The sequence below is a fragment of the Staurois parvus genome, unplaced genomic scaffold (assembly GCF_062004578.1).
Source record: "Staurois parvus isolate SC_StPar_1 unplaced genomic scaffold, SC_StPar_1.0 ptg000291l, whole genome shotgun sequence".
Classification (NCBI taxonomy): domain Eukaryota; kingdom Metazoa; phylum Chordata; class Amphibia; order Anura; family Ranidae; genus Staurois; species Staurois parvus.
The window spans coordinates 6,642,819-6,670,465 of NW_028318087.1; the positions used below are offsets into that span (position 1 = coordinate 6,642,819).

The 27,647-nt window shown below is 38.9% G+C and overlaps 1 protein-coding gene across 18 annotated transcripts in view; it reads left to right on the forward strand.

Moving 5' to 3' along the window:
* The window catches only part of KCNMA1 (potassium calcium-activated channel subfamily M alpha 1), a 976,002-nt gene that overhangs the window by 726,667 nt on the left and 221,688 nt on the right, over positions 1-27,647 (forward strand). For 2 of the 18 annotated variants that reach the window (XM_089682563.1, XM_089682564.1), the window contains one exon: positions 16,153-16,320. The exons of the other annotated variants lie outside the window; for them this stretch is intronic. In XM_089682563.1, the coding sequence (XP_089538689.1) occupies positions 16,153-16,320 (168 nt within the window). The remainder of the gene's footprint in view (positions 1-16,152; positions 16,321-27,647) is intronic. 18 annotated transcript variants of the gene reach the window in all.

The window sequence follows — 27,647 nt, forward strand, 5'->3', positions numbered from 1 at the left end:
TTTACTTTTCTTGATTTTTTTTTCATCAGGCTGACTTCACAGTTTCTATTTAGAACATTTAAAAACTGACAAAAGTATTAACAACATAGGGTAAAATGCACCAGGCAAAGCCTAGCTACTTTGCTGTTCTTTATAAATAGCTCCCAGTTTAGGTTAAAGAACTGTGGACCTCATTTATCATAATCTTTAAGATACAGTGACTAATTAGATTTCAGGGATTTGGGGGTTGATTTAAGGGAGTATATTTTTCACTTGATTTAGTAAATCTCTAATCCCTTTAATCATCCAGTCATTTTTAAAGATTTTTTAAATTTTTTTTTAATTCCTTGCACATGATTGGGTGTTTAGAACGAATGTAGGTTCACCTATCAAAGTGAATGTTATCCTTTTTCAAAATAGTCCCTAAATCTGTTTGGTTGATTGGGGTAGGTAACACAAGCAGGTCTTTTGGACTTGGAAATCCAGATTAAACGGTTAACATTGGGGTACGTGCTTTGAGTTTTACCTACATTCTCCTCATCTAGACATGCTGCTGTATTTTAAGTCCAACAAAATCATTGTGTGAGAAAGGTGCAGTTTTTGTGTCCACACACAAGTTTTCATAGTGACATATGTAACGTGTCATGTAGTAATGTGTTAACATTTTGTCCTGTTTCACTGAAGGTCTCTGTATTTAATATATGTGTTCATGTAAATGTATTGTGTTTATAGGTGTGTTTGTTAGATTAGTTTGTAAATTGTGATTTAACGATGATTGAGCATTCTCTGCCGGAGAAGGGTAAATACAGTGGCCCTCTACCAGTGGGGCTGGTTTATTAAATTGTGAAGTGAGGTGAAATAACTTCATTTACTTAAAGCAGCTATAATCCAAAACCAAAAATGTAAGATATTTCAGCTCACCAGTCATTAGATGTAGTGGCTCTTTTAGTATTCTTTTTTCTGGCTTCTATTCTCTCTGTTTTCCCCTGGTAATCTGGCAAGTAATACACCTCCAGTATTAGAGTGCCTCCAACTGAAATAAAGGAGCAGAGGGGCAGAATTGGACAGTAGCATTGTCAGTCTGGTGTGTGTGTGTGTGTGTGTGGGGGGGGGGGGGGGGGTAGATGGATTAGCAGATTTAAATATAGTAACAGATTGAACTCCAGCTAATACTTTATAGTCAGTTACAGCAGTTTTTTTCCTTTTCGGATAAAGGTTTTACATAAATAAAATCTGGTCATTTTAAGCACCCCTGCCAGTGATAAATGTTCTGTCTCATCCCTGTAACCGCAAGTGAGCTTTTCTGTTGAAAAAACAATAGACTTAATGACTGGATTACCAGATGAAAATAGAAGAAAGGACATCTAAAAAAGAAATCTAATGCAGCCATCAGATCAAGAATTGGTAAGCTGCAATATAACAAATGTTTGCTTCTTGGTGTAATACTGCTTTAAGTGTAGAGTGAGATGTGAACTTTGTTAACTTCAAACATCCAACCATGACAGAGCTTTGTTTATTTTTTTCTGCAAGCGATTGGATGTTTGAAATGAACACAGGAGGACCTAAAAGAGAAGTCTGGGATTTAAAAAAAACAAACATACATACTTACCTAGGTTGATACAAGAATGGTCCGATGCTGCATCTGTCCCCCATTGCCTCTAAGACTAAAAACTGAGTGATCAAAGACCACTGATCTCTTCGTTCTTGGTCTTCAGTGTGCAGAGAGCTGGTGACTGTAAGTCATTGGCTATCTGCTCTGCTCCTCCAGAGGGGCAAGAGCAGCTGGCTCAGGCTCTCAGCGACTTTCTGAAAGGTTGAGGCAGCTGCCGGTTAGGAATCTGGGTGGGATCTCTCTAGAGCCTGGACTGGCTCAATGATGTTAGCTGAAAGTTGGTTACAGGAGTACAGAACAAAATGCACCTTTGTTACCCTTTAAAGGAGGAGTAGGGCCAAGGTTCATTTGGCCCTATTTTTCCAAAGTGTATATTTATTTGACCAACAAACTTCTCTTATTTTATCCATTATGGTCTGTTAAATATACAATTGACAGTTTGTTGTTATATCTGTTCGATAAGTGCAAAAAATAGCTGTTGGTTTTGGCAGAAATCTGGTGAGCTGATACCTTCCTTTGCTCACTGCCTGTGTACAAAGAGGGATTATGGAGATGAGGCGAGTTCAGTGTTCTTTGTAATCCTTCAGAAATGAAGTAGGCAGGGCTGACAACATGCACTTTGGAATTCAAAACAAAAAATGCACTGTGTTGTCATATCAGAGAGGAAGGTAGGAGCACACTATTTTTGACAAATCAACGGTTATTTTTTTGTACTTGCAGTGTGTTTAAAGAGATAAAATATGGGGAAATGTTTGTGTATTGTAGAGATGTATAGATTTATTTTTCTATTTTGCCTAAGCTTTAAGCTGTCTTACCATTGTTATAAATCAGGCTCAGTTTCACATCACTTCATCTCACTTCACTGCACTTAATACCTTTTGTAAATCAGGCCCAAACTGTATGAAGAAAGAACTGTCTTAGACTGGATAAGAGGCTTATAGCAGTCAAAGCAATTCCCTTTTCAATTCTTACATGCAGTGCTCCAGAAAAGTTAAAGGAAACTTGTACTGACAAAATAATCTATTATTGCTGATCTACTTCTGAAAATACTATATGCTGGGTGGTCTCTAACTTCAGTAGTTTGAGATTAAGACCTTAAACAAGTATGCAGATCAGAGGCGTCCCAGTGAAGGCAGAACTGTGCATACTTCACTGTGAGTGACATAAAAACTATTGAAGCCACTGGATCAGCATGACAGCCAGGGAACCAGTGTTTTTGAAAAATGGTAAATGCTTCCTTGCTAATTGCCTTCAATGAATGGTCTGGATAATGTACAGTATATTAACCAAAGTATAACATTTGTCCAGGTTAGCTCTCTGTATAAACATCAGTCTTTTTATATGTTTCATCTGCGTTTTGCATTTCATATACCAAGGGCTGCAGTTAACGCTAAATACATCCTCCTAGTTATAAACTAATTTGAGATCATGAAATATACTGGTGGAAGTAAGGAAGTGGTTCAGTGGAAGATGACTGTATGTATATCTTAGAACCGTTCATTAGTATTTGATAAAATGTAATTATGTCTATATGCCACAATAATATGGGATGAACGAACAATACTGCAACTATAAACATCAATTGCTACAGCAACTGAATATACAGTATTTAGCACTGTTCACAAGTATTTGCTGTGTAAATTTTGTCAAAATAAACATTAAAAAAGCAGTGAGTAATTGAGCTAATTCTACAGAATACTTCTTTAGATTGATACACCTTTGGATATTTCTTGACTCAGAAGGTTGAGAGTTTTTTTTTTTTTTTAGAAAGTAGAGACGATCACTGGCACATATCAAGAACAAAACAAAAAATATATGGCTATGTTGTGATTTTAAAAATGGAATAGCACTCATTAAAATGTGTATCCAAAAAATGTGTTAGAAACATTTAGGCTGGCCATAGATGGAGTGAATTTCTTTCCTGCAATCTCGGGTTGCAGAAAAGAAATTCACTCAGTTCCCTCATCAACAGAGACAGTCTTGACAGGGGTATCCATCCCGCGGAGCCATTGTGCTCTCCCAGTGGGGGGACAGGGAAAGTTGTCCCCGCTGGGAGAACACAGTGACTATTTCTAGTGGCTATAATAGGCTGCTTGTACCCAAGTTGATCAATCAATCAAATTGAGTACATTCAGCCTGCCCATACATGGTTTGAATCTTGTCGAGTTCCTGCTGAACCGGCTGAGATTCAAACTGTCTGTGACCGGCTTAAGGCCAAGTTCATTCCTATGCACTTTAGTGTGAAGTGTTAACATACTTCTTCCATCTCTGGTTTCCAGGTAACGCATCTTTCTTATGGTTGAATGATAGGGCATGTAATGAGCACATAAATTGCATATAATGCACACCATATTGAAATTGCAGAGGTGTAGAGTTGTGTGCCTATGCGTTTATATTTATATACCTCTAAAGGTACATATTTTAAACATTTGCATCTTAAACAGTGACAAATGTCAGCAAAAGAGTGTTAGCAGTAATACAGCCAAGAGGCATTTCTGAGGCCAGCAGTGATAATGTGACATCTATGTGACTGGTGTCCTATTTTGCTGCTTTTTTGTGTTGTTTGTGTTCTGTGATTATGTGATCTGTAATTTTGTTACGTTGTAATCTATGTTTGCATTGGAGAACAGTGTGCCTTTCTCTGCTTTTGGCCTTTTATTTCTGAGCAGTGTTCTTTATTAAGTAACCCCAGCTTTCTGTTGAGCTATTTCTAATGCCTTTCATGAAGACTGTGCTTTTGTGGTGTCAGTGCAGTAACGTTTTCAATGTTTCTGTGTGGGTGGGTGGCTCAATACTCTTTGTGTGCGTGTGTGTTTGTCTATGGTGTCACTAAAATTATTATGTTCCAAAGCCTTTCTATACCTACACAATTGTGGGAATGGTGGGATGGTGCTTGGCCCTTAATTGCCATCACAGTACCCATGGAATCTGCATATGTTTGGGGCCCTTCTGCAATAGAAAATTAAACTATTCATTACTTTTATTTTTGTATTATATTTGATGCCATTCTAGTCCCACATTTGTATTGAGTATCTCCAGCCTTTTACAGAATCTTTATAGAGTTAATGTTCTTTTTTGATGAGATGTGTTTAATATAATTTGTTTGGTTTTGGCATTATACTTGTCTATTTACTCTTACACAATAGTAAGCTCATTTAATGAATGAAAAACGTAGCCTATAATAAGCAGTCAGCATTTTTCTTTCCCTGTTGCACCTTACCTAAAACAGTGTTTCTTAACATGTATTCCTGGAGGTATTTCTGTTCAAGGGGCACTGTTAATGGTAAAATAAATTTCAGTATAAGAGTTTTAATAGTCTGTTAAATAAAACATGTATACAAATTGATTGGTTAATGGACTGGTTTTAGATATTTTAAAAACTTGCAGTGATTCACTGGAAAAAATTAATGGAATGACACCATTATAGGGGGGATGGCTGATGCACACTAGGAATCACAAGGGAATACGCTGTGTGTTCCTGTAAAATTTACATGAGTTTTAGAGTGATGAGATTTTAGCCCATTCGTTTCGAATAGGCTCAAATTGCACTGCTTTTGGAATCGCACTGCACCTGGATTGCATAGTAAATATGTACTATGCAATCCAGTGCAGGCAAACACACACATATCCTTTTATGACCAGTGTTTAGGATTTTGATAACTTAAAGCAGAACTAAACCCTTCTGTCCTTTTCAGCCAAGCAAGCTGCCATCTTAGCCTCTGTTTGATCTCTACCTGCCATGGTGCTGCACATGTGATCAGTTATGACACCAGCCATTTGATGGACAAGTTTGTTTGAGAACACAAGCAAATGAGACAGTTCTCATTCCTGGCATGCTGTAATAGTAAAATGTAAATGTAAGGGTTTCTAAGTTAGCAATGTTGAGAAATACTGCCATAAATTGATGAAAGGTTGCATCTGGTTACTGCTGGTTATTGAGCTATGCAAAACATTATTGTTCTCTGTACCAAACAAAACTGGTGATGCTTTTACAATTAAATTATCACTTGTAAGGAGGCAGCTTTACTTTACGAGAACCGCAATCTGCTACATAGTCTAGCCTACAATGTATAGTATACACCTGAAACTGAAAAGAAAAATGTGTTTAAAATTGACATTAACACACTCACCGGCCACTTTATTAGGTACACCTTGCTACTACTGCGCCAAGGAAATATCCCCCCACACCATTATACCACCAGCCTGAACCATTGATACAAGGCAGGATGGATCCATGCTTTCAGGTCGTTTACGCCAAATTCTGACCCTGCCATCTGAATGACTCAGCGACCAGTCTGCCCATTCTCCTCTGACCTCTGATATCAACAAGGCATTTTCATCCATACAACTGTCGTTCACTGGATAATTTCTTTTTCAGACATTTCTGTCTAAAGCAAAGAATATCAAGACAGCGCTCTTACCAAAAATATCTCTTATAATACAAAAGTGCTAAAAACAACTTTAAAAAACTTATAATAAAAAAGTGTGGGAAAGTGTCCAAAACTATGTGTGGAAAACTATTCCTTCAGACGTCTAATGACGAGATGCGTAGAGTGGTGCCCTGATAGTGACGTCACCACACACGGGGGAGTGGTCTGAGTATTCATAGACCTGTTTGTGTCATCTTCCATTGATGTTTGAAGTGTGAGATGCTAGTGTCGGCTGTGACACCTATCAATGTGAGTGGTTTTATATGAATTTGGATGAATAAAGATTTTGTGTGGTTTTACGCTATGTGGATTTCTTCTTCTTTCTCCTCCCTGTCCTTCTCTGAATATATGATGAATTGATTGCCACTGAGAGGTTTTCCATTAGCTGAAGTCCGTTGCCATAGAGTATTGCTCCCAGAGCACAAGCGATTATAGCTGGTGTATTTCTTGCCAGCATGGAGTTCTGGTGAGTGGCTTCAATATATTTGGTGGTGGATTTCCCCTTGGGTTAACATCATACAAGATAAAGAATTTTGAAGATTGGAGCACCTCACCATTGTTTTACTGATTGTTTCACCTAGTGTTTCACCAATTTATTGACTTTTTTCACTTTTTTCTCTTGGACACACAATATTCTCACAATATTTTTTGGCACTTTTGTTTGTGGTTTGATGTCAATCATTTTAGGATGTGAGTATGTTATGTTTCTGAACAGTTTTCAACACATTTCAGTTTTGGACACTTTCCCACACTTTTTTATTGCAAGTTTTTTTATATTTGTATTTTAGCACTTTTGCATCATTAGAGTTATTTTTTTGGGTAGAGTGCTATAATAGTGCCTTGGTTGTTTGCCATGTTTGGGTTTAATACATTTCTCTCCATCGGTTTTACATTTTGGTTCATGATTGTTACACAAATGTATGGATTTTTTCTTTTGAACGCTTTCCCACACCTTTGTTATTAATATTTTTTTGATAGTTTTGTTGATGTTAATCACCCGAAGATATATTGATTATTAATATGCTATGTTTTTGAATAGTTTTCAACACATGGGCAGCACAGTGGCTAAATGGTTAGCACTTCCGCCTGGCAGTACTAGGGTCGTTGGTTTGAATCCCAGCCACTGCACCTCGTGCCTGGAGTTTGCATGTTCTCCCTGTGCCTGTGTGGGTTTCCTCCAGGTACTCCAGGTTCCTCCCACACTCCAAAGACATGCTGGTAGGTTAATTGGATCCTGTCTAAATTGGCCCTTGTATATGAATGTGAGTTAAGGACCTTAGATTGTATGCCCCTTGAGGGTTAGGGACTGATGTGAATTTACAATATATATGTAAAGCACTGCGTAAATTGACAGCGCTATATAAGTACCATAAAGAAATAAACACGTAGTTTTGGACACTTTTCCACACTTTATTATAAGTTTTTTATAGTTGTTTTTCAGCACTTTTGTATTATAAGAGAGATTTTTGTGAAGAGCGCTGTCTTGATATTCTTTGCTTTGGTTGATTGCCCTGTTTGGGTTGATAGCGGCTCTCCTTTAACATATTCCTTGTTTATATATTTTTTTTTTAGTTCCAGAGGCGCTGTTGCTATTTGTTATTAATTTCTCTGTAAACCCTAGAGATTGTTGTGCGTGGAAATCCCAGTAGATTAGCAGTTTTTGAAATACTCAGACCAGCCCGTCTAGCACCAACAACCATGCCATGTTCAAAGTCACTTAAATCCCCTTTCTTCCCCATTTTGATGCTCGGTTTGAACTCCAGCAAGTTGTCTTCACCATGTGTAGATGCCTAAATGCATTGAGTTGTTGCCATGTGATTGGCTGATTAGCAAGCTTTGTTACCAAGCAATTGAAGGTGTACCTAATAAAGTGGGAGGTGAGTGTGTATGTATATGTGAGATATATATATATATATATATATATATATACATACACATACATGAAGTCCCCGACTTACAAACATTCAAGCTGCAAACTTTCACATATATGAACAGACCTCTCATTACGAACATTTGTAGATGCAAGCAAATCGCGGAAGTAGCTCACGTGTCTGCCGGACATTGTCACAGATGTGCTGCTGTGTGCTTACTGTACAGTGCAATAGTGTACAGTAGTACAATGCTCAATCAGAGCCCAGGATGTCTGGAAGCAAGTGGAAACGCAGTGGTTATGTGGAGGGGACTGCTAGGAAGTGCAAAGCAATAACCATAGAAATAAAAGTGAAAATAATTGAGAGATTGGGCCGAGGCGAAAAGATGGTAGACGTCGCTCGTTCTCATAACATGAATCGTTCAACCATTGGCACAATTCTAAAGAACAATGCCAAGATCATGGAACATGTGAAGTCTGCTGTGCCAGTGAAGTCAACAATAAAATCCAAAAAGCGTGGTAAAGTGATGGAGAAACTTTTCTGTGTGTGGATGCAGGATCAGCATCAAGTCCCACTCAGCTTAATGCTTATTCAAGAAAAAGCTAAAAGCCTGTTTGAAGACTAAGAAAAAACAGGGTTAACAGTGGGCATCATTTACTGCCACCCATGGATGGTTTAACAGATTCAAGGCTAGAGCCAACCTTCACAACATAAAAGTAAGTTGTGAGGCTGCCAGTGCAGATACCATAGCTGCCCAAGAATTTCCAGCAACACTTAAAGAAATTATTTATGAAAGTGCTTTTTTACCCCAACAGGTTTTTAACGTCGATGAGACAGGACTGTACTGGAAGAGGATACCAGAATGATGTTACATCAGTAAAGAGGAAAAGGTGATGCCAGGCTTTGAAACAGCAAAGGACAGACTTACACTGTTGTTTGGTCGCAATGCTTCCGGTGATATGAAACTAAAGCCTCTCTTAGTTTACCATTCAGAGAACCCAAGAGCCCTCAAAAACAGCCAAGGGCACTCTACCTGTTGTGTGGAAGAGTAACTCCAAAGCCTGGATTACACAGGCCATTTTCCAGGACTGGTTTTTCCACTACATTATCCCAGAGATAGAGAAATATTGTTTGGAGAAAGATATCCCATTCAACATTCTTTTGGTGCTTGAAAATGCACCAGGTCACCCCCAATTCATGGATGACTTTCATCCCAACGTCAAAGTAGTGCATCTGCCACCGAATACTATGGCGTTCATCCAACCTATGGACCAAGGAGTTATTGCGACTTTCAAGAAATATTATTTGTCACACTTTTCGCCAGGCAGTGAAGGCAATTGATGAAACAGGAACAACCTTGCAACAATGACTACAGCATCTACAAGGCCATAAAAAACATCAACTTTGCTTGGCGTGAGGTTTTGGCTGTCACCGTGAATGGGGTTTGGAAGAACCTTTGTCCGCAGTTAGTTCATGGACTTGAGAAGATGGGTAAGGAGTCCAAAGAGGTCTTCGATAACTTCGTTATTCTCAGCACAAAGCTGGAGCGAGATCTGCAAGAGGACGACTTCATTGAACTCCGTGCTATGCAACACAAGGAGCTTACTAATGAGGACCAGATGGAATTAGAGGCCCAGTGAAAAGACGAAGAGAGCCAAGAGGAAGATGTAACTGAAGAACCAAAGAGATTCACAACACAGGAAATGGCAAGGGGATTTTCTTTACTTGAAGAGGCACTGTTAGTTTAGTTTTTGAGGCACAGGATCCCAAATTAGAATGATACACAAAGGTTGCAGCAGCCGTTCAGAATGCCAGAGTCATCTATGATGAGAAAAAAAGAGCTACTACTCAGACATCACTGGATCATCTTTTTCCAGAGGCGAGACAGAATTGAATCCATCAAAAAAACCTGTGTCATTGACATCAGGTGTGAGTGACATTCCATCCATTCCATCTTGCCCTCCATCTCCTATTGCTAATGATCCTTAAGCCCCAACAACATCAGGAGTGGACCAAATCCCATCTTGCCCTCCATCTCCTATTGCTGATGATCCTTGAGCTCCACCATCTCTCACCTACCCTCCATCCTCCAGTTAGTAACTCTCTTCTTGTCAGTTCACTCCATGCATCCCCTATATGCAAGTTGTGGTACTGTACTGTAACACCATTTTAAGGAAACTGTGAAAGTAAAAAGTTTATTTACAGTCGTACTGTACTGTACCATGTTAAGGTAACTATAAAAGTAAAAATAGATTATTTACAGTATTTTTTTATGCTCTACATTGTATATTTGTGTAAAAGGTGTATATATATATATATATGTGTGTGTGTGTGTGTGTGTATATATATATATATATATATTATATATACATTTTTCTCAGTACATTTATTTCTATAGGTGCTGTTGACATGAAATTGTCACCACATGTCCATAACAACCAATGCAATCCATGCATACAAAGGAACCAAAACAAATAAGCTCAGAAATTAAGTTATGGGTAATAAAATGGAATGACACAGGGAAAAGGTATTGAACATGAAGAAAGGGAGGTGCAGAAAGGCATGGAAAGCCAAGACACTAGCTGAAATCTATCAGTAATTAGAAAGCAATCCTGCCCCTTGTCAGTGCAAATTAATATCAGCTGGTTCAGTCTCAACTGATGGCCTATAAAAAGGTGTCTCATTATCAAGGTGTCACACAAGAAACATCTCACGATGGGTAAAAGCAAAGAGCTCTCTCAAGACCTTTGCAATCTTATTGTTGCAAAACATACTGATGGCATTGGTTACAGAAGGATTTCTAAACTTTTGAATGTTCCAGTGAGCACTGTTGGGACCATAATCTGGAAGTAGAAAGAACATCATCATTTAACCATAAATCAGCCACAACCAGGTGGTCCTCGCAAGATTTCTGACAGAGGAGTGAAAAGAATTATCAGAAGAGTTGTCAAAGTGCAAAGGGCCACTTGTGGAGAGCTTCAGAAAGACCTGGAATTAGCAGGTACAGTTATTTCAAAGAAAACAAGAAATAATGCACTCAACTGCCATGGCCTGTATGCATGCTTACCAAACAATGACTTCATTGCTGAAGAAAAAGCATGTTGAAGCTTGTTTAAAGTTTACTGCACATTTAGACAAGTTTTTGAAATACTGGGAGAATATAGTCTGGTCAGATGATACCAACATTTAACTCTTTGGATGCTATAATACACATCATGTTTGGAGGTCAAATAGCAAAAAATCCCCAAAACACCATACCAACAGTGAAGTTTGGAGGTGGGAACATCACGGAGTGGGGCTGTATTTCAGCATACGGTGCTGGCAAACTTCATTTCATTGAAGGGAAAAATTAATGGGAAAATGTACCAAGACAAGCTTAATAAAAATCTGATGATTTTTGATGATGAAGATGAAACGAGTTTGGACATTTCAGTAAGACAATGATCCCAAACACAAAGCCAAGGAAACTTTCAGTGGGTTTCAAAGAGAGAAAATAAAGCTGCTAGAATGGCCCAGCCAATCACCTGACTTGAATCCAATAGAAAATCTATGGCAAGAATTAAAGATCAGAGTTCATAGAAGAGGCCCAGGGAACCTTCAAGATTAGAAGACTGTTGGAAGGATGAGTATGGCCCAAAAATCACACCTGAGCAATGAATGTGACTACTTTCTTCATAAAGGAGGTGTCTTGAAGCTGTCCTTACCAACAAATGATTTTGTACGAAGTATTAAATAAGTTTCAGTTAGCTTTACTTTTTCCCTGTGTCATTCCATATTATTACACATAACTTAATTTCTGAACTTATTTGTTTTAGTTTCTTTTTATGTATGGATTGTATGGGTTGTTACCGACATGTGGTGAAAATTTCATGTCCATAGCACCTTTAGAAATATATTTACTGAAAAAAAATTGTGATGTGTTCACTAGTTATTTTCTCCACTGTGTATGTCTGATATATATATATAATATATTTTTTAGAGCACCAATATTTTTCAGTTTTTATTGAAATTTAAGCAGTTCAAGTCCTGTGAATAATCTAAAATCTTATAAAGATAAGCAGCAAACTGCCAGAGGTAAAAAAAAGAAATTTAGGTTACCAGAATCACAAAAAGGTTTGTTTTGAAATTAGAAACCTTTAAAAGTTCAGATCTGTAGAGAAATTGCAAAGAAAGCTAAGGTTTCATTAAGTACAGTTGTGACAGACTCAAACCTACAACAGAATCAGAAGACAAGTTTCTCAGAGCCAACAATTTGGTTTCACCTCACAGGACAAGCTAAGCTTTACAGTGCACATAGTAAACAAGTCTCACTCTCAAATGTAAAGGAAACACTCTGAGCTGCAGGTTGTTTGGGTTGATTGACAGTGGGAAAGCCATTGCTAAACCAGAAACATTTTTTTAAAAAGACATTTTTTCATAGCCGGGAATCATCACTAATGTCAGTGAACTACTGGAGACTGAAAGAAGGTCTTTTATGGACAGTTGAATCAAAATGTGAATGTTTTGGTGTCTCACAGTGGGTTTTTGTACTCTTTCAAGTAGGCAAAAGAATGATTCCTTAGTAGGTGACATCAGCTGAGGAAGAAGACTGATGGTCTGGAGCACTTTTGCTGGAACCAGGGTTGCCAATCTGCACAGTGACCAGTACCCTAAACCACAAGGCCAAGCACAATGTTTAGCAGTGCTGTGTAATCTCCTCTGATCTACTTCTAGTTGGTCAGGGTTGAGTCAATTGTTAGTGTTGAATGTGCAACATTTCCATATATCAGCACAGTTATGAAACCGTAAACGATATGTACTGTGGCAGTGCGGTGTCCTGCCACGGTCAAACTCAAGTTGAAAACCCTGGATTCTCAACCAGGCAGGTTGAGGGGCTCCAGAAAGTTGATGTATTGCAGAGTAAACTGGCTTTTCGGTTTCCTCATTTATTCATTAAGTTTGTTTTGGGATCTGGAGCCTGGAGATTTCAAAGAGATCTGGGAGGGATGAAATCTCCAATCCAGGGTCCGTGTTTTGAGAACCCCCAGCACACTGAGTGCACAGGTGTGTACAGGCCTTTTTATAGAGTCCTAACTATAGTTCTGGGCTCCACCCCGGCAAACGGAGTCAGGAGGGCTCCACCCCGGCAGACGGGAGGTCTCTGCCTTGGAGTCAGGTGGAAGCCAGACTAGCTGTGTGCTAGTGACATATTTTGGGAAGAGTCTGCAGGAGGCAGACTTAAAACTGTGTACAAGCCAGGAGGCTGAAAACTGTTAATTTGCTTGATGGTGGATACCCCTGCGTGGGAAGCATTTGTTACTTGAACTTTCTTAAATAAAAGTGGGCAAAAAAGCCCTTAAAGAAGCGAGTTGCTGTGTGCTTGGAAGAAGCTCTACCACTTGAAGCGAGTTCCCACAGTACGTATGTCCAGATAAATGTCTGATATAGCAGCAGGATATCTTCTGGAAAAGTCTTTATGCCTAGCACCCTAAAGTTTTATAGGGGTTAAATCTGCCCCAGATCGAATTTGCATTGCAGTTCCTGCTAGAAGATCTTTCAAGATGCCCTTGTTGCTGATCACCAAGAGATCAAAAGGCTGACCGTAACCTTATGCCGACTTGGTTTAAGGTAAACGCCTGCAGTATGATGGCACCTCATCTGCTGAAAGATGTCAGTGAGCGCAGTTGTATGAAAAAATGCGGATTAGACAAAGGACCCTTAAAAGGTTGTGAGGACACCAGAGTAAAGGGATGTCAACATTTGTTTGGGTATCTTTTTTTTCCTCCAACATATAGGACTTGGGGGACAAGCTTTCTGCCTATCTATGCTCTTTTTTTCAACAATAAAATGTATTAATTTTTCACATCAGAAGTACAGACTTGACAGGAATAAACATTCAAAACCGCTGTAGGACCTCTTATACAAAGACACTCATAAGAAGACAAAGGCACTGTATGGCTGAGGTATGCAGGTAATCCCTACTCTCTTAAAATTAATATCCCATCCGTACTTGTATTGAGTTTCACGATCTATAACCATGCATGGTTCCAAGGTGAAGAATGGGCTGGGCACATCTCAGATTCGACAGTACATATCTCATAGGAAAGTCTAGGAGCATGGGCCACCCACAGGGCAGAAGACCAGGAAGGAGAATACCGGATCTAAGAGGATGAAAGGAAAAGAGAAAGGGAAGCTATCTTTGCTTTTTTTATTGTGATTATTCTGTAATATTCATCTAATGAAAATCAATGATCGGAAAAGAAAGAAATGTAATTATAATAAATAAGACCTTTGCTTATATTAGCACTTTCATTATTATTATCATATTCCTAGCAGATTAGTTTAATCAGACAGGGATAAAACAGAAGTTATTTCAGTCAGAACTAAGAAGAAAGGAAGATGACGGTAGGCTTAAATACCATCAAGCTGGTTATGGATGAACTGGACTGAAGGATGACAGCTGAACAGCCTAAAAGTGCAACATGTGTAGTAACCTCTGCAGCAGTATTGAGAAAAACATTCTAATCAGTAAGATTTCCATTGTACAAAGGTGGCTGTGCTGAGGAGTCAGAAGTTTAGTTTTTATTATCTTTATTTGTTTATATGTTTAGATTACACTAAACTGAGTAAACCAATAAAAACTGGAAAAAAATAAGAACATTCTAAAACTGAATAATAGTGTATATACACTCACCAGCCACTTTATTAGGTACACCTTGCTAGTGCCAACAAAATATTCCCCACACAATTACACCACTGCGAGCCTGAACCATTGATACAAGTCAGGATGGATCCATGCTTTCATGTTTACACCAAATTCTGACCCTACCATCTGAATGTTGCAGCAGCCAGTCGGCCCATTCTCCTCTGACATCAGCAAGGCATTTTCCTCAACACAACTGCGGTTCACTGGATATTTTCTCTTTTTCAAACCATTTTCTGTAAACCCTAGTGAAAATCCCAGTAGATCAGCAGTTTTTGAAATGCTCAGACCAGCCTGTCTGGCACCAACAACCAGCCGCGTTCAAAGTCACTTAAATCCACTTTCTTCCCCATTCTGATGCTCAGTTTGAACTTCAGCAAGTCGTCTTCACCACATCCAGATGCCTAAATTCATTAAGCCGCTACCATGTGATTGGCTGATTAGCAATTTGTGTTACCAAGCAATTGAACAGGTGTGCCTAATAAAGTGGCCTGTGAGTGTATGTGTATATGAAACTTCCAACATGTTATCTACTATGGAATGCTTCAGTAACCCCATAGTGATGAGGCTGGAGATACTCACATTTTGGCCTTTTGCTACAAACTGCATGAAAATTTGACAGTTTAGAAGTAAATTGACATACTGTATGGCACGCATGAGAACTTGCTGTATGCTACTTTTCATTTTGCTTATGTTTGTTTCTATTTTAAATATATTTGGTTAGTATTGCAGTTCAGCTTTTCTGTATTTGAATTATGGAGGACCTGTCAACCCTTAAAACGTGCATGAATACACATGGTTGAAAATAGGTGTGGATATCATTTCCATTTCATACCCTGTTAGTCCACTCTCTGCAGTCCTCTTAGAAATGCCAGCCACTCAGAACTTACCTGCCTTAATGAAGCATGGAATTTTACATGTCCCAAGTCTGTAGTAAACAGCAAAATATGTTGCATGGTTTGTTTCTTATTTGTAAATCCAAACTAATACTTACTGCTGATATACTGTATTTATGTATGCATATGAAAATGGCAATCTATATTATTTTCATGTTGGTTGAGTTTCTGAATAAAAGGCATCTATTCTCCCCCTCTTAGCACATTCAAAATATATATACATAAATAATTCTTGAAAAAACAAAAATGTCTTTTTGCTTTCAGTGTTGTTAGTTTTCTAATGAACAAATAATACACACTGAAGTCAATGCACAGCAGATCTGGTAACAATAGTGGCCTGTCATAGATACTTCCAAAACCCACCTTGTAGACTTGGTGGCCAGCCTTTCAGAGACTAGTTCTGTCCTTGACCTCTCCCCTTCATCCAAACTGATTACTGCTTATCTTAAACATTCCATCCCGATAAAGCTGCCTTTGGAATCCTGCCCCGGCGTGTAATGCCCCTTGTCTTGAATATTCAAAATACCCTGCTGTTCATAACTGCATTGAGCTACATCTTGTGTCAAACTATATATACATGAAAATATATATATATTTATATATATAAGTGTCTGTCTTTCTTTCTGTACCCTGCATTAATCTTCCACTCTTCCTCTCCCTTTCATTGTGACCATGATTTTAGCCAAGATGTCCATCCGCAAGAGGCTGATGCAGGCATGTTGTTTGGGGTGCTCTGAAATAGACTGCTCTTGCATGTCAGGCACTTTACGTAGTAACATGGGGACCCTTGAACGAGCCTTCCCACTTTCTCCTGTCTCTGTTAATGATTTCTCCACCAATATTCGTGGCTGTAAGTTTTAACCATGCTGTTCCATGTATAGTGCTTTGTGTGTGCCTGTGTATATGTAACATTGCCCATATATTGTGTTCTGTTCTGTGTACCCATTAACTTTGTAAATAGGTGAATATCTTTTTTTGCAGCAATAAAGCAATATTTTTACAGGCAAGCAGGTGGTCCATTATGTTATGACAGGTACTCTTGCATGGCCTTTAGAAGAACTAAGGAAAATAATATTTCTGATTTTATTTGCTTTATTTTAAAGGCTTCACATTATTTTATATAAGTCTCGTTTTTTCTGATGGGTCAAGGTTATTATCTTAGTTTACTAGTTAGACTCTGAACATCAATATTTCATTTTAATGTGTCCCTATACATGTAGTGTAGTGAGAAAATGTCTCCAACAGGGATGCAAAAATACTATACCCCAGACAAAATGTGGTTTATGACACTTATTACACACATGCCACAAATATTATTAGTATCTACAACACTCTGCAAATGAGTGGCCAACAATATATTTAAAGCATTGCTAAATCCTAATATATATATACAGTGGGGATCGAAAGTTTGGGCACCCCAGCTAAAAATTTGTATTAATGTGCATAAAGAAGCCAAGGAAAGATGGACAAATCTCCAAAAGGCATCAAATTACAGATTAGACATTCTTATAATATGTCAACAAAAGTTAGATTTTATTTCCACCATTTACACTTTCAAAATAACAGAAAACAAAAAAATGGCGTCTGCAAAAGTTTGGGCACCCTGCAGAGTTAATATCTTGTACTGCCCCCTTTGGCAAGTATCACAGCTTGTAAATGCTTTTTGTAGCCAGCCAAGAGTCTTTCAATTCTTGTTTGAGGTATCTTTGCCCATTCTTCCTTACAAAAGTCTTCCAGTTCTTTGAGATTTCTGGGCTGTCTGTCACGCACTGCTCTTTTAAGGTCTATCCATAGATTTTCAATTATGTTGAGGTCAGGAGATTGTGAAGGCCACGGCAAAATCTTCAGTTTATGCCTCTTGATGTAATCCCCCGTGGATTTCGAGGTGTGTTTAGGATCATTATCCATTTGTAGAAGCCATCCTCTCTTTAACTTCAGCTTTTTCACAGATGGCATCAAGTTACCATCCAAAATTTCCTGAAATTTTATTGAATCCATTTTTCCTTCTACTTGTGAGATGTTCCCTGTGCTACTGGCTGCAACACAACCCCAAAGCATGATTGATCCAACCCCATGCTTAACAGTTGGACAGAGGTTCTTTTCATTAAATTCTGTGCCCCTTCTTTTCCAAACGTACCTTTGCTCATTCCGGCCAAAAAGTTCAATTTTAACCTCATTGGTCCACAGAACTTGTTTCCAAAATGCATCAGGCTTGTCTATATGTTCATTTGCAAAGTTCAAACAATGATTTTTGTGGTGAGGATGTAGAAGAGGTTTTCTTCTGATGACTCTTCCATGAAGACCATATTTGTACAAGTATCTCTTTATAGTGGAATAGTGTACCACAACTCCAGTGTCTGCCAGATCTTTCTGGAGGGATCGTGCAGTCAAACGTGGGTTTTGAATTGTTTTTCTCACAATCCTGCGAGCTGTTCTGTCTGATATTTTTCTTGGTATTCCAGATCTTGCTTTAACTTCCACTGTTCCTGATGACTGCCATTTCTTAATTACATTCCGAACAGAGGATATTGACATCTGAAAACGCTTTGCTATCTTCTTATAGCCTTCTCCAGCTTTGTGAGCGTCAACTATTTTCAGTTTCAGTTTTCTAGACAACTGCTTAGAAGAACCCATGATGCTGATTGTTGGGGCAAGGTCAGATGAGTCTGGGCATTTAAAACCTTTGAAATTGACATCATCTGGTCTTCCCAGACGATGATTGAGAACAATCCATGACACTGGCAGGTCTCAGCTTGGCAAAGGGGGCGGTGCATGCTATAAATTCTGCAGGGTGCCCAAACTTTTGCAGACGCCATTTTTTTGTTTTCTGTTCTTTTGAAAATGTAAATGATGGAAATAAAATCTAACTTTTGTTGACATATTATAAGAATGTCTAATCTGTAATTTGATGCCTTTTGGAGATTTTCCCGTCTTTCCTTGGCTTCTTTATGCACATTAATACAAATTTTTAGCTGGGTTGCCCAAACTTTCGATCCCCACTGTATATATATATATAATCTTTTTTTTCCCCCAGTGGTTACCACTGCACACATATTGGAGATAAACAATGGGCCTGGGTACGCAGCAAAGTGTGTATATATAGCAGTTTACCAGTCTTTAGATAAGAAATAGTGGCTGCATTGGTTTTATTTTTTTCAGACGTGTTTCCTTTTTATTTTTCCTGTTAATCATGCAAATAACACACTTGTCCCTTCTGTGGCTATGCTTATTTCTCCATTGTATCTATGGAGGGAGCCATGGTTGTCCCAGTTTGCCTTTGCTTATCTCCATTACATGTTGAAATGATAGAATTCATAGTTCCCAAAAGAAAGATAAGAATGCTTTTGTTATCTTTTCACCTCACAGGAAGTGACTGCATTTCTGGCAAAATCAACAGGTATTTTCTGTGCTTGCTGAAAATGTTCTTAGCTTGAAATTTTAAAACTAATGCAGGCAACGCATCTAAATACAAGTTTGCTACAATATATTTTATTTTTATTTGGGGTTTACATATGTATTAAATATCTATTATTTCATCTCTTCCTTTATGTATAATACTGTAGATACTAAAGTATAATATTTAAAATGTATACACGCTAGATACTTTCTCTTAGTGTATACATTTATTGGAATATATTGTCATCCCTTAACATTGGACTTTTATGTGCAAATTATCTATGCACAAAGTGATGCATAAGAAGGCACAGAAGACAGCTTGCTCCACAGCTGGTAAATGTTGATTTTTAATACCTAAGCTTCTGGTTCATGATAGATACAGTATTGGTCTTTTTCCTTAGCTATATGTTGCAATAGATGCAGAAAAATAGACTCTTTTTTTAGTGTAAAAGAAAATAAATTGGATTAGCACGTTTTGTGTCCCAGTTTATTTAAGTAATTTTTTTAATTACAATCGCTAAACCTGAATTCAGTACAACATGTAAGTAAATGTATGATTTTCTGAAGTATTTTACTTTGAGGTAGCAACTCTAGACACTCTAATTTTTTTTAGGTTTGGACAGTTTTTTTAGGTTTTTTTAGGATTGCACAATATAAGGCAATTAGAGCCAGAGTGTGGATAACATAAAAAAGAAAGGAATATTAAATTAGAGAGGAATAAGGAGGGATAAGTAGTCAAAGTAGAGAAAAAGTTAATAAGAAGAACTGGCTTTAGATGGGAGGTAAATTGCTATCTGGATATATACCCTGATAGTCTGTTTTCCCTTATGTGTCATATCTGAGATGATATAAGATACTATTGTAACGTAAATGTATTATTTAAACAAAAAAGGAGGAGGATCAAAAAGATTCACAAACCAATAGAGAGCAGGGAGAAACAGCCTAAAACTGTGACCCTACAAAAGGTTCCTGTGGGTGTGAGCCACAGATAAGGTTGTAAACCCGTTCGATATGCTGAATGGAGTCAACCCTAGTGAGCACTTGTTTGAAGAAAGTATTTAGTAACTTCCAGTTATACATAATAGTCCATTGCACAGCCTCCAGGAAAGGTGAGATCAGTTTATAGTATACATTTTGGTTGGACAGGTGAGGGAGGAACAACAAATAACGAGCTAAAGAAAGATCCAGCCTGACACTGGTTAACTGATGATTAAGATTTCCTATCCTACCCCAAAGGATTGACTGTCATCTTTATATTTATAGTTTTTATCAATACACCATATTCCATAAGGATGTATGCTTGCTAGAACCTGATACAGCCACCTAAAGATGACCTCTCCTCAAAATTAACCGTATACAGTATAATACATTTACATTTCCACACTGCCTGTCCTTTTGATTCCCTTTTCAGGCAGCCCCTGTATAGATGGCTTCTGTGCTCCTGTGTCTCGCATTTTTAAACTTATGTCACCATGTACATGCACAAAATGGAAGGCATGCCATCATCTCACGCGTGCGTTTTAATGCAATGCGGCACTTTGTGAGATGAAACACATGATGTCATGTACTTCATCCTGCGCTTGAGCAGTATCAGAATACCGCAAGTTCTCATGAGATCTCACAGCTTAGGTATGGAATCTCCCTGAATGCACTAGTGAAGTTGACTGCTTAGGGGGCATCTGTGCAGGCAGGGCTTCATCACTAGTGTCTTTAGGAGAACCAGGAGGTGTACGCAAACAAGGCAAGTAAATTAAAAACTGGATGTATTTAGCTGATTTAAACTGAATGAATCTATTGGGGTTTAAACTTTTGGAAAACTTGCTAGCAGCTTAATTAAGCTGGCACTGAACAATATCCTTAATTTATTTTTCCTGAAATCATTTCTTACTGCATTTTTGTGCCTTCTTGCAATGTCCTCCATGAACTCCACACCTCTTTTTTCCCCCCTCACTTCTATTTGTTTGGTTCAAGCAGTGCACAATAGTTGCCATCACATGCACTGCACACTGCACATCCCAAAATTCAGAGTCCTTAGTCCCTCTCAGGATCAAGCAAGGAAGAGTGGATATGGAGTGTCTATGACGTAGTCTCAAAACAGACTGAGGAGTGGGATTGTGAGCCCCTCATTATGCCTGACCAGTCATGAAAGTAAGAAGGACTTCATAATTAAAATGGCAGTAGCTGATGTCTTCAGGGAACTACTGGGGTTTGGCCAGTTTTGGTTTTAGTAAAATAATAGACCATAGACTGATTGTGCGATCTGTCACAAACATAAAATTAGTGAAAATAGATGTCTCAGTGGTAGCTGCACTCTCACTATATATCAAACACATAAATATATGAATACTGAATCCTCAAAATACTACTGATGAGAGAGAGTCAACAAGAGAGATGCTGGAAAATGTTCTGCACTTGTGAGTTTTTTTTTTTAATAAAATGTAGTGGTTTGAAATACTACACTATGAGAGACCTTCTCCTTCTTGTTTGCTATTAATATAATCTGGAGACGTTTTTTTCTATTGGAGTACCGATGTTGGTCTGATTCTTCCATCTATCCATTTGGGTTTTGTCCCTCAATGTGTAGCCAGACCTCCATTCTCTGAGGTCTGAGAATCTGGTAAGCCGGGTGTGAGTGCCGGTACACTCAAGTGGTGAAGATTTTGTTTATTAGTGGGATCTTTCAGGCTGTTTCGTTTGCACTGGTTTTTTCGTTGGCTATGGACTGTAAACTCAGCACTTTTTGAACACAGTTATGCTCATTTTCAGTTATTTCTCATATATGCACTTTCTATTGGTGGGTAGCGCAACATAGTTTTTTTGTTGGTTTCAATAAAGCTTTGTAAAAGAAAAAAGGTAAATGGGGTTGCAGTCTGACATGAATTGACTGCCATTGGGAAGTGATGCTTCCTGAAGTAGGATCACACCCATGGAGCAAACAAATTTCAATAAACAAAAAAAAAAAACTAAACATATTTTTACCTAAAATGTGCTGAAAAAAAACTTTGCAACATGATGAAATAAAGTGATAAATGATTAAAGAATTAAGACGCACCCAAATAAGGAATTAAGAATGTATAGTATATTAGTACATTACTACCATCATTTACCAGTTTGAGTGAACATGCAGTAGAGTATTGTGCACAAAAGCTCTTTAATTAGAACTGTATGTAACAAGATGCACCTCCTTCATAGAGGAATGCCTCAGTTAACAAATTTCAAATGTTGGCAAGCATGTAATTGCAGGGTGTTAAATTTGATTTGGCAATTTGCAAAGCTTCTAAAATTGACAATACAAGGCTGTCAGATGTCTCAAACCTGACAATCATTACTAAAATAACACTCCTCACCCTTAGTTTGAATGCCATATTGATGCACAAAAAGTATCCTAAAATAATTTGGGCAGTGTCCTCTATACTTTTCACTCATTTGCTCTTTCTCATTTGGGAAAAAAGTAAAGCATTTTTGATTGCCAAGAAAAAATACAATAGGGCTATTAGATCATTGCAGCTGCCCCCAGGAGTAACAACACTGACAAGAAGCTGGTAGTGTAATTAGCAAATAGTCCAATAGATTGTGCTTTGGTAAATTCCAGCAACAGCAAGATTAATGACAAATATGTTGTCTGGCTGTATAAATATCTTGTCTTGACAGGTTTGACTCAATACAGACTGAGGAGAGGGGTTGTGAGCCACTCATTAGACCTGACCAGACATGAAAGTAAGAAGGACTGTACGATTAAAAATGGCAGCAGCTGAGGTCTTTGAGGAACCACTGGGGTTTGGCCCTGATCATGTTTCTTCCGGCATCATCCCCTAGACATCCCAGCAGTTCTGATTAATTAGCATCTTGCATCTTGTTTTCTGATTTCAGAGCACTTGACGCTCGTTAAAGACCATTAGATCCTACTTGACTTTAGGTCCCATAAGGATCATTAATTAAAGTCTCTGTGTTAGAAATTAAAGGAGAAACATAGACCACTAATACCCATACCTTTACTTTATTTACACTTTAGTTATAATTTCTATGAAGTTCACAATGTAGTTATCATACTTAATGTGTTTAACTAAGAGTATAGGTGTTGTGCCATCGGCAGACACTAGCAAATGAATTTAAGTATTATCATGCGCCTCCATCCTTGTTGCAATAGGGATGGAGGCGCGCTACTTATGTGCACCTGATCACAATCCATTCTTTTATTCTGTTAAATACTATCATGAATTGTTTAAAAAATGATTATTACTTTTTTTAGATACATGGATAATTTTATCATTGAACAGTGGCTTGTATTGATTACTGAAATACAGCAGATATTTTTGAATAAATGTTTATTTTAAAGTACATACATAATTGTTGCTAAACAGTGATTTACTTTGAATCAGTGGCAGCATCAGGGGATGTTTAGGTGTGCAACAGCATCCTTAAAATGTCATCAAATACCCATATAACACCTTCTATGTATTCTAGCATGCTGCCTGGATTTTTTCAGCCTGGCTATGCTGACCACCTGCTCAACAGATAAACTATATTGCCAAAAGTATTGGAATGCCTGCCTTTACACACACATGAACATTAATGGAATCCCAGGCTCTTCGTAGGGTTCAGTATTGAGTTAGCCCACCCTTTGCAGCTATAACAGCTTCAGCTCTTCTGGGAAGGCTGTCCACAAGGTTTAGGAGTGTGTCTATGAGAATGTTTGGCCACACTGATGTCGCACGAGAAGGCCTGGCTTGCAGTCTCCGCTCTAATTCATCCCAATGGTGTTCAGTCCAGTTGAGGTCAGGATATGTGCAGGACAGTCAAGTTCCTCCACCCCAAACTCGCTCACCCATGTCTTTATGGACCTTGCTTTGTGCACTAGTGCGCAGTCATGTTGGAACAGGAAGTTCCTACAAATTTGGGAGCATGAAATTGTCCAAAATGTCTTGGTATGCTGATGCCTTAAGAGTTCCCTTCTCTGGAACTAAGGGGCCAAACCCAACCCCTGAAAAACAATCCCACACCATAATCCCCCCTCCACCAAACTTTACACTTGGCACAATGCAGTCAGGCAAGTACCGTTCTCCTGGCAATCACCAAACCCAGACACGTTCATCAAATTGCCAGACAGAGAAGCGTTATTAGTCACTCCAGAGAACATGTCTCCACTGCTCTAGCATCCAGTGGTGGCTTGCTTTACACCGCTGCATCTGATGATTTACATTGCACTTGGTGATGTAAGGCTTGCATGCAGCTGATCGGCCATGGAAACCCAATCCATGAAGCTCTCTGAAGGCCACACAAAGTTTGGAGGACTTTAGCTATTGCCTCTGCAGACAGTTGGCGATGTTTGTATGTGCTGACCCCGCTCTGTCATTTTATGTGGTCTATCAATTTGTGGCTGAGGTGCTGTTGTTCCCAGTTGATTTTGTTATAATACCACTAACAGTTGACCGTGGAGTATTTATTAGCAAGGAAATTTCACAGATGAACTTATTGCCCAGGTGGCAACCTGTACCAGGTGGTACCACACTTGAATTCACTGAGCTCCTGAGATCAACCCATTATTTCACAAATGTTTGTATAAGCAGTCTGGAGGCATAGGTGCTTGATTTTATACAACTGTGGCCATGGAGGTGATTGGAACACCTGGTTTGGAAGGGTGTCCCTATACTTTTGACAATATAGTGAATGTTATAGTTCCAGTAGCAATGCGGGGCAGTTTTGCTGGAGCAGGAGCTGCGATAAGAAAGACAACTGAATCAATTCTGGGAGTTATTTCTTGTCCTAACACTTGCTTTGGATTATTGTACTAGGGGTATTTCTTGCCCTGACACTTGCTGGGGATTATCATTACTGGCCATGGCACTTACTTGGGGTTATCATTGCTGGCCCTGTCTCATGTTGGAGGTGGTCCTGACATTTGCTGGGCATTATTGCTATATAGTTTGTCACTGCTGGCCCTGAAATTTGCTGGGGGCTCCAACCCTTCCACATGCTGGCGAGTTTTATTGTTAGCACTGACACCCATGCTGGGGGTTATTATTGCTACCACTGACACCAACAAATGAGTCCTAATTTACTCCCATAATCTCATCACTGTACCCCCATACCCTATTTTGTCCAAACCATATCAAAACGAAGAGGCAAAGTGGCACAGTGCATGCCATACACCTGAAGCAACGCCCACTTTATTGACCACACTTGCCTTTGAAGTATTTTTGTTTTCAATTTCTTCAAGTTGTTGCACCTAAATTGCTTTCAAATATCAGCATTGTTCGTTTTTACACAGTGTGCTTGCAAGGGGATGCATGTTGTTAATACACCATGAATGGTTTCTATATAACATAGCAAGCATTTCCCATTATGTTATGTCTGCTTTTATAATAGCAATTAATTCAGGATTGGGGACTTGGCTTCCAAAATGATATGTAGGCATTGTAAATATGTTGCATATTAATTTATGGATCCAGTGGATTATTTTTTTCCTGGGTATCAGAGCACTTTGCAGCACCTGACATGAGCAGCAATGCCCCCCTCTCTCCCCACTGTGCACCAGTGCCCCCTCTTCCCCAATTGAACACCAATGCCCCCCACTGGGAATCACTGCCCCCTCTTACTCCCACGGAGCACCAATGCCACCCTCCCCACACTTGCCCCCACGCACAGAACACCAATGCCACAATTCCCCCACTAAGAACCAATGTTCCTCTTTTCCCCCCACTGAAAATCAATGCCCCCCAGGATAAGAATCAATGCCACACAGTGTTCCAGTGCCCTTCCTTTTCTCCTACACAAACTAATGTCTCCCCTGAGCACCAATGCCCCTCTTTCCATTCACAGAGTACCAGTGCCCCCTCTTCACCTGCTTAACACCAATGCCTCCACTGACCACCTATGACCCCTTTCCTCCCCCCAGAACATCAATTCCCCTCTCTGCCCACTGAGCTACAATACCTTTGTCTCCCTCCAATTATCACCAATGCCTCCCCTTTCTCCCCACTGAGCACCAATGTACCCTCTGTCCCCATACTTATCATCAATGTACCCAATCCCCCCACAATGCCCCTCTCTCTCCCCAGTGAAAACCAACCCCCCACTTAGCACCAATGTTTCTCCTCCCCCCCCCCACTTTGCATCAATGCCCCCTCTTTCCTTCCACAGACCACCGATGCCCCCCTTCCCATTTGGCACCAGTGTCCCATTTTACCCCTCTATCATCGGTGCCCCATACAGAGAACCAATGTTCTTCCGCCCTTAGCACCAGTGTTCTCTTTTATCCCCCACTTAGCAACAATGCCCCTCATCTCCTCCCACTTAGCACCTATGCCCCCCCCCCACTCCCCTCACTGCCTCTTTACCCTGACCGGGGTATTCTTTCTTCCGTTGACCACTGATGCTGAGCTTTTTCTTTCTCCCACTGAATACCAACTCTGTACATTTGTTTTCTGCTCCTTTAACCACTAACACCACTTACTTTTACCTCCCACTGACTACCAACACTGGCCTTTTTCTACTCCAACACACCACTGACAGCACCCATTTTAGTGAATTTCTTCTTTACAGAAGGGCAAAAAAAGTGTTAGCTCTCCTTTCATATTCTGTTTTAGGTTTAAGTGTGTCTGTGAAACTCACCTATAGTGTGTTATAGTAGTTAACCACTTACCTTCTGAAAGATTTATTTCCCTTCATGACCAAGCCATCTTTTGCTATTCGGCACTGCGCTACTTTAACTGACAATTGCACGGTCATGCAACACTGTACACAAATTAATTTGTATAATTTTTTTTCACACAAATAGAGCTTTCATTTGGTGGTATTTGATCATCACTTGTTTTTTTCTTTTTTTGCGCTATAAACGAAGAAAGATCGAAAAGTAAAAACTATATTTTTTACTTTTTTTTTATAAAACATATCCAATAATAATAATTAAAAAAAAGTCTTCATAAATTTAAGCCAAAATGTATTCTGCAACATGTCTTTGCCAAAAATAAATCCCAATAAGTGTATATTAATTGGTTTGCATGAAAATGATAGCACCTACAAACTATGATATATATATATATCATAGTTTGTGTGTATATATATATATATATATATATATATATATATATATATATATATATATATGTGTACTGGAATTTTTATTTTATTTCCTTTTTTAAACTAGTAATGGCGGTGATCAGCAACTTATAGAGGGACAGCAATAGTGCAGCAGGCATTCTGACACTAAAGGACACTGGAGGGAATTGACTAACTGCCACTGACATCTCCAGTGACACTAATGCAGTGATCATTGCTAATAAAAAGCACTGACACTGTACTAATGACACTGGGCAGGAAGGAGTTATGATCTAGGGCGATCAAAGGGTTAAGTGTGTGTTACGGAGTGATTTAACTTTAAACATTGTGGTGTTTTGCTAAGGGAACATTGTGCACATACAGTATCTCACAGAAGTGAGTACACCCCTCACATTTTTGTAAATATTTTATTATATCTTTTCATGTGAGAACACTGAAGAAATTACACTTTGTTACAATGTAAAGTAGTGAGTGTACAGCTTGTATAACCGTGTAAATTTGCTGTCCCCTCAAAGTAACTCAATACACAACCATTAATGTCTAAACCGCTGGCAACAAAAGTGAGTACACCCCTAAGTGAAAATGTCCAAATTGGGCCCAATTAGCCATTTTCCCTCCCCCGGTATCATGTGACTCGTTAGTGTGTTAAATTTGGTGTTATCGCTCTCACTCTCTCTTACTGGTCACTGGAAGTTCAACATGGCACCTCATGGAATTGTTGCT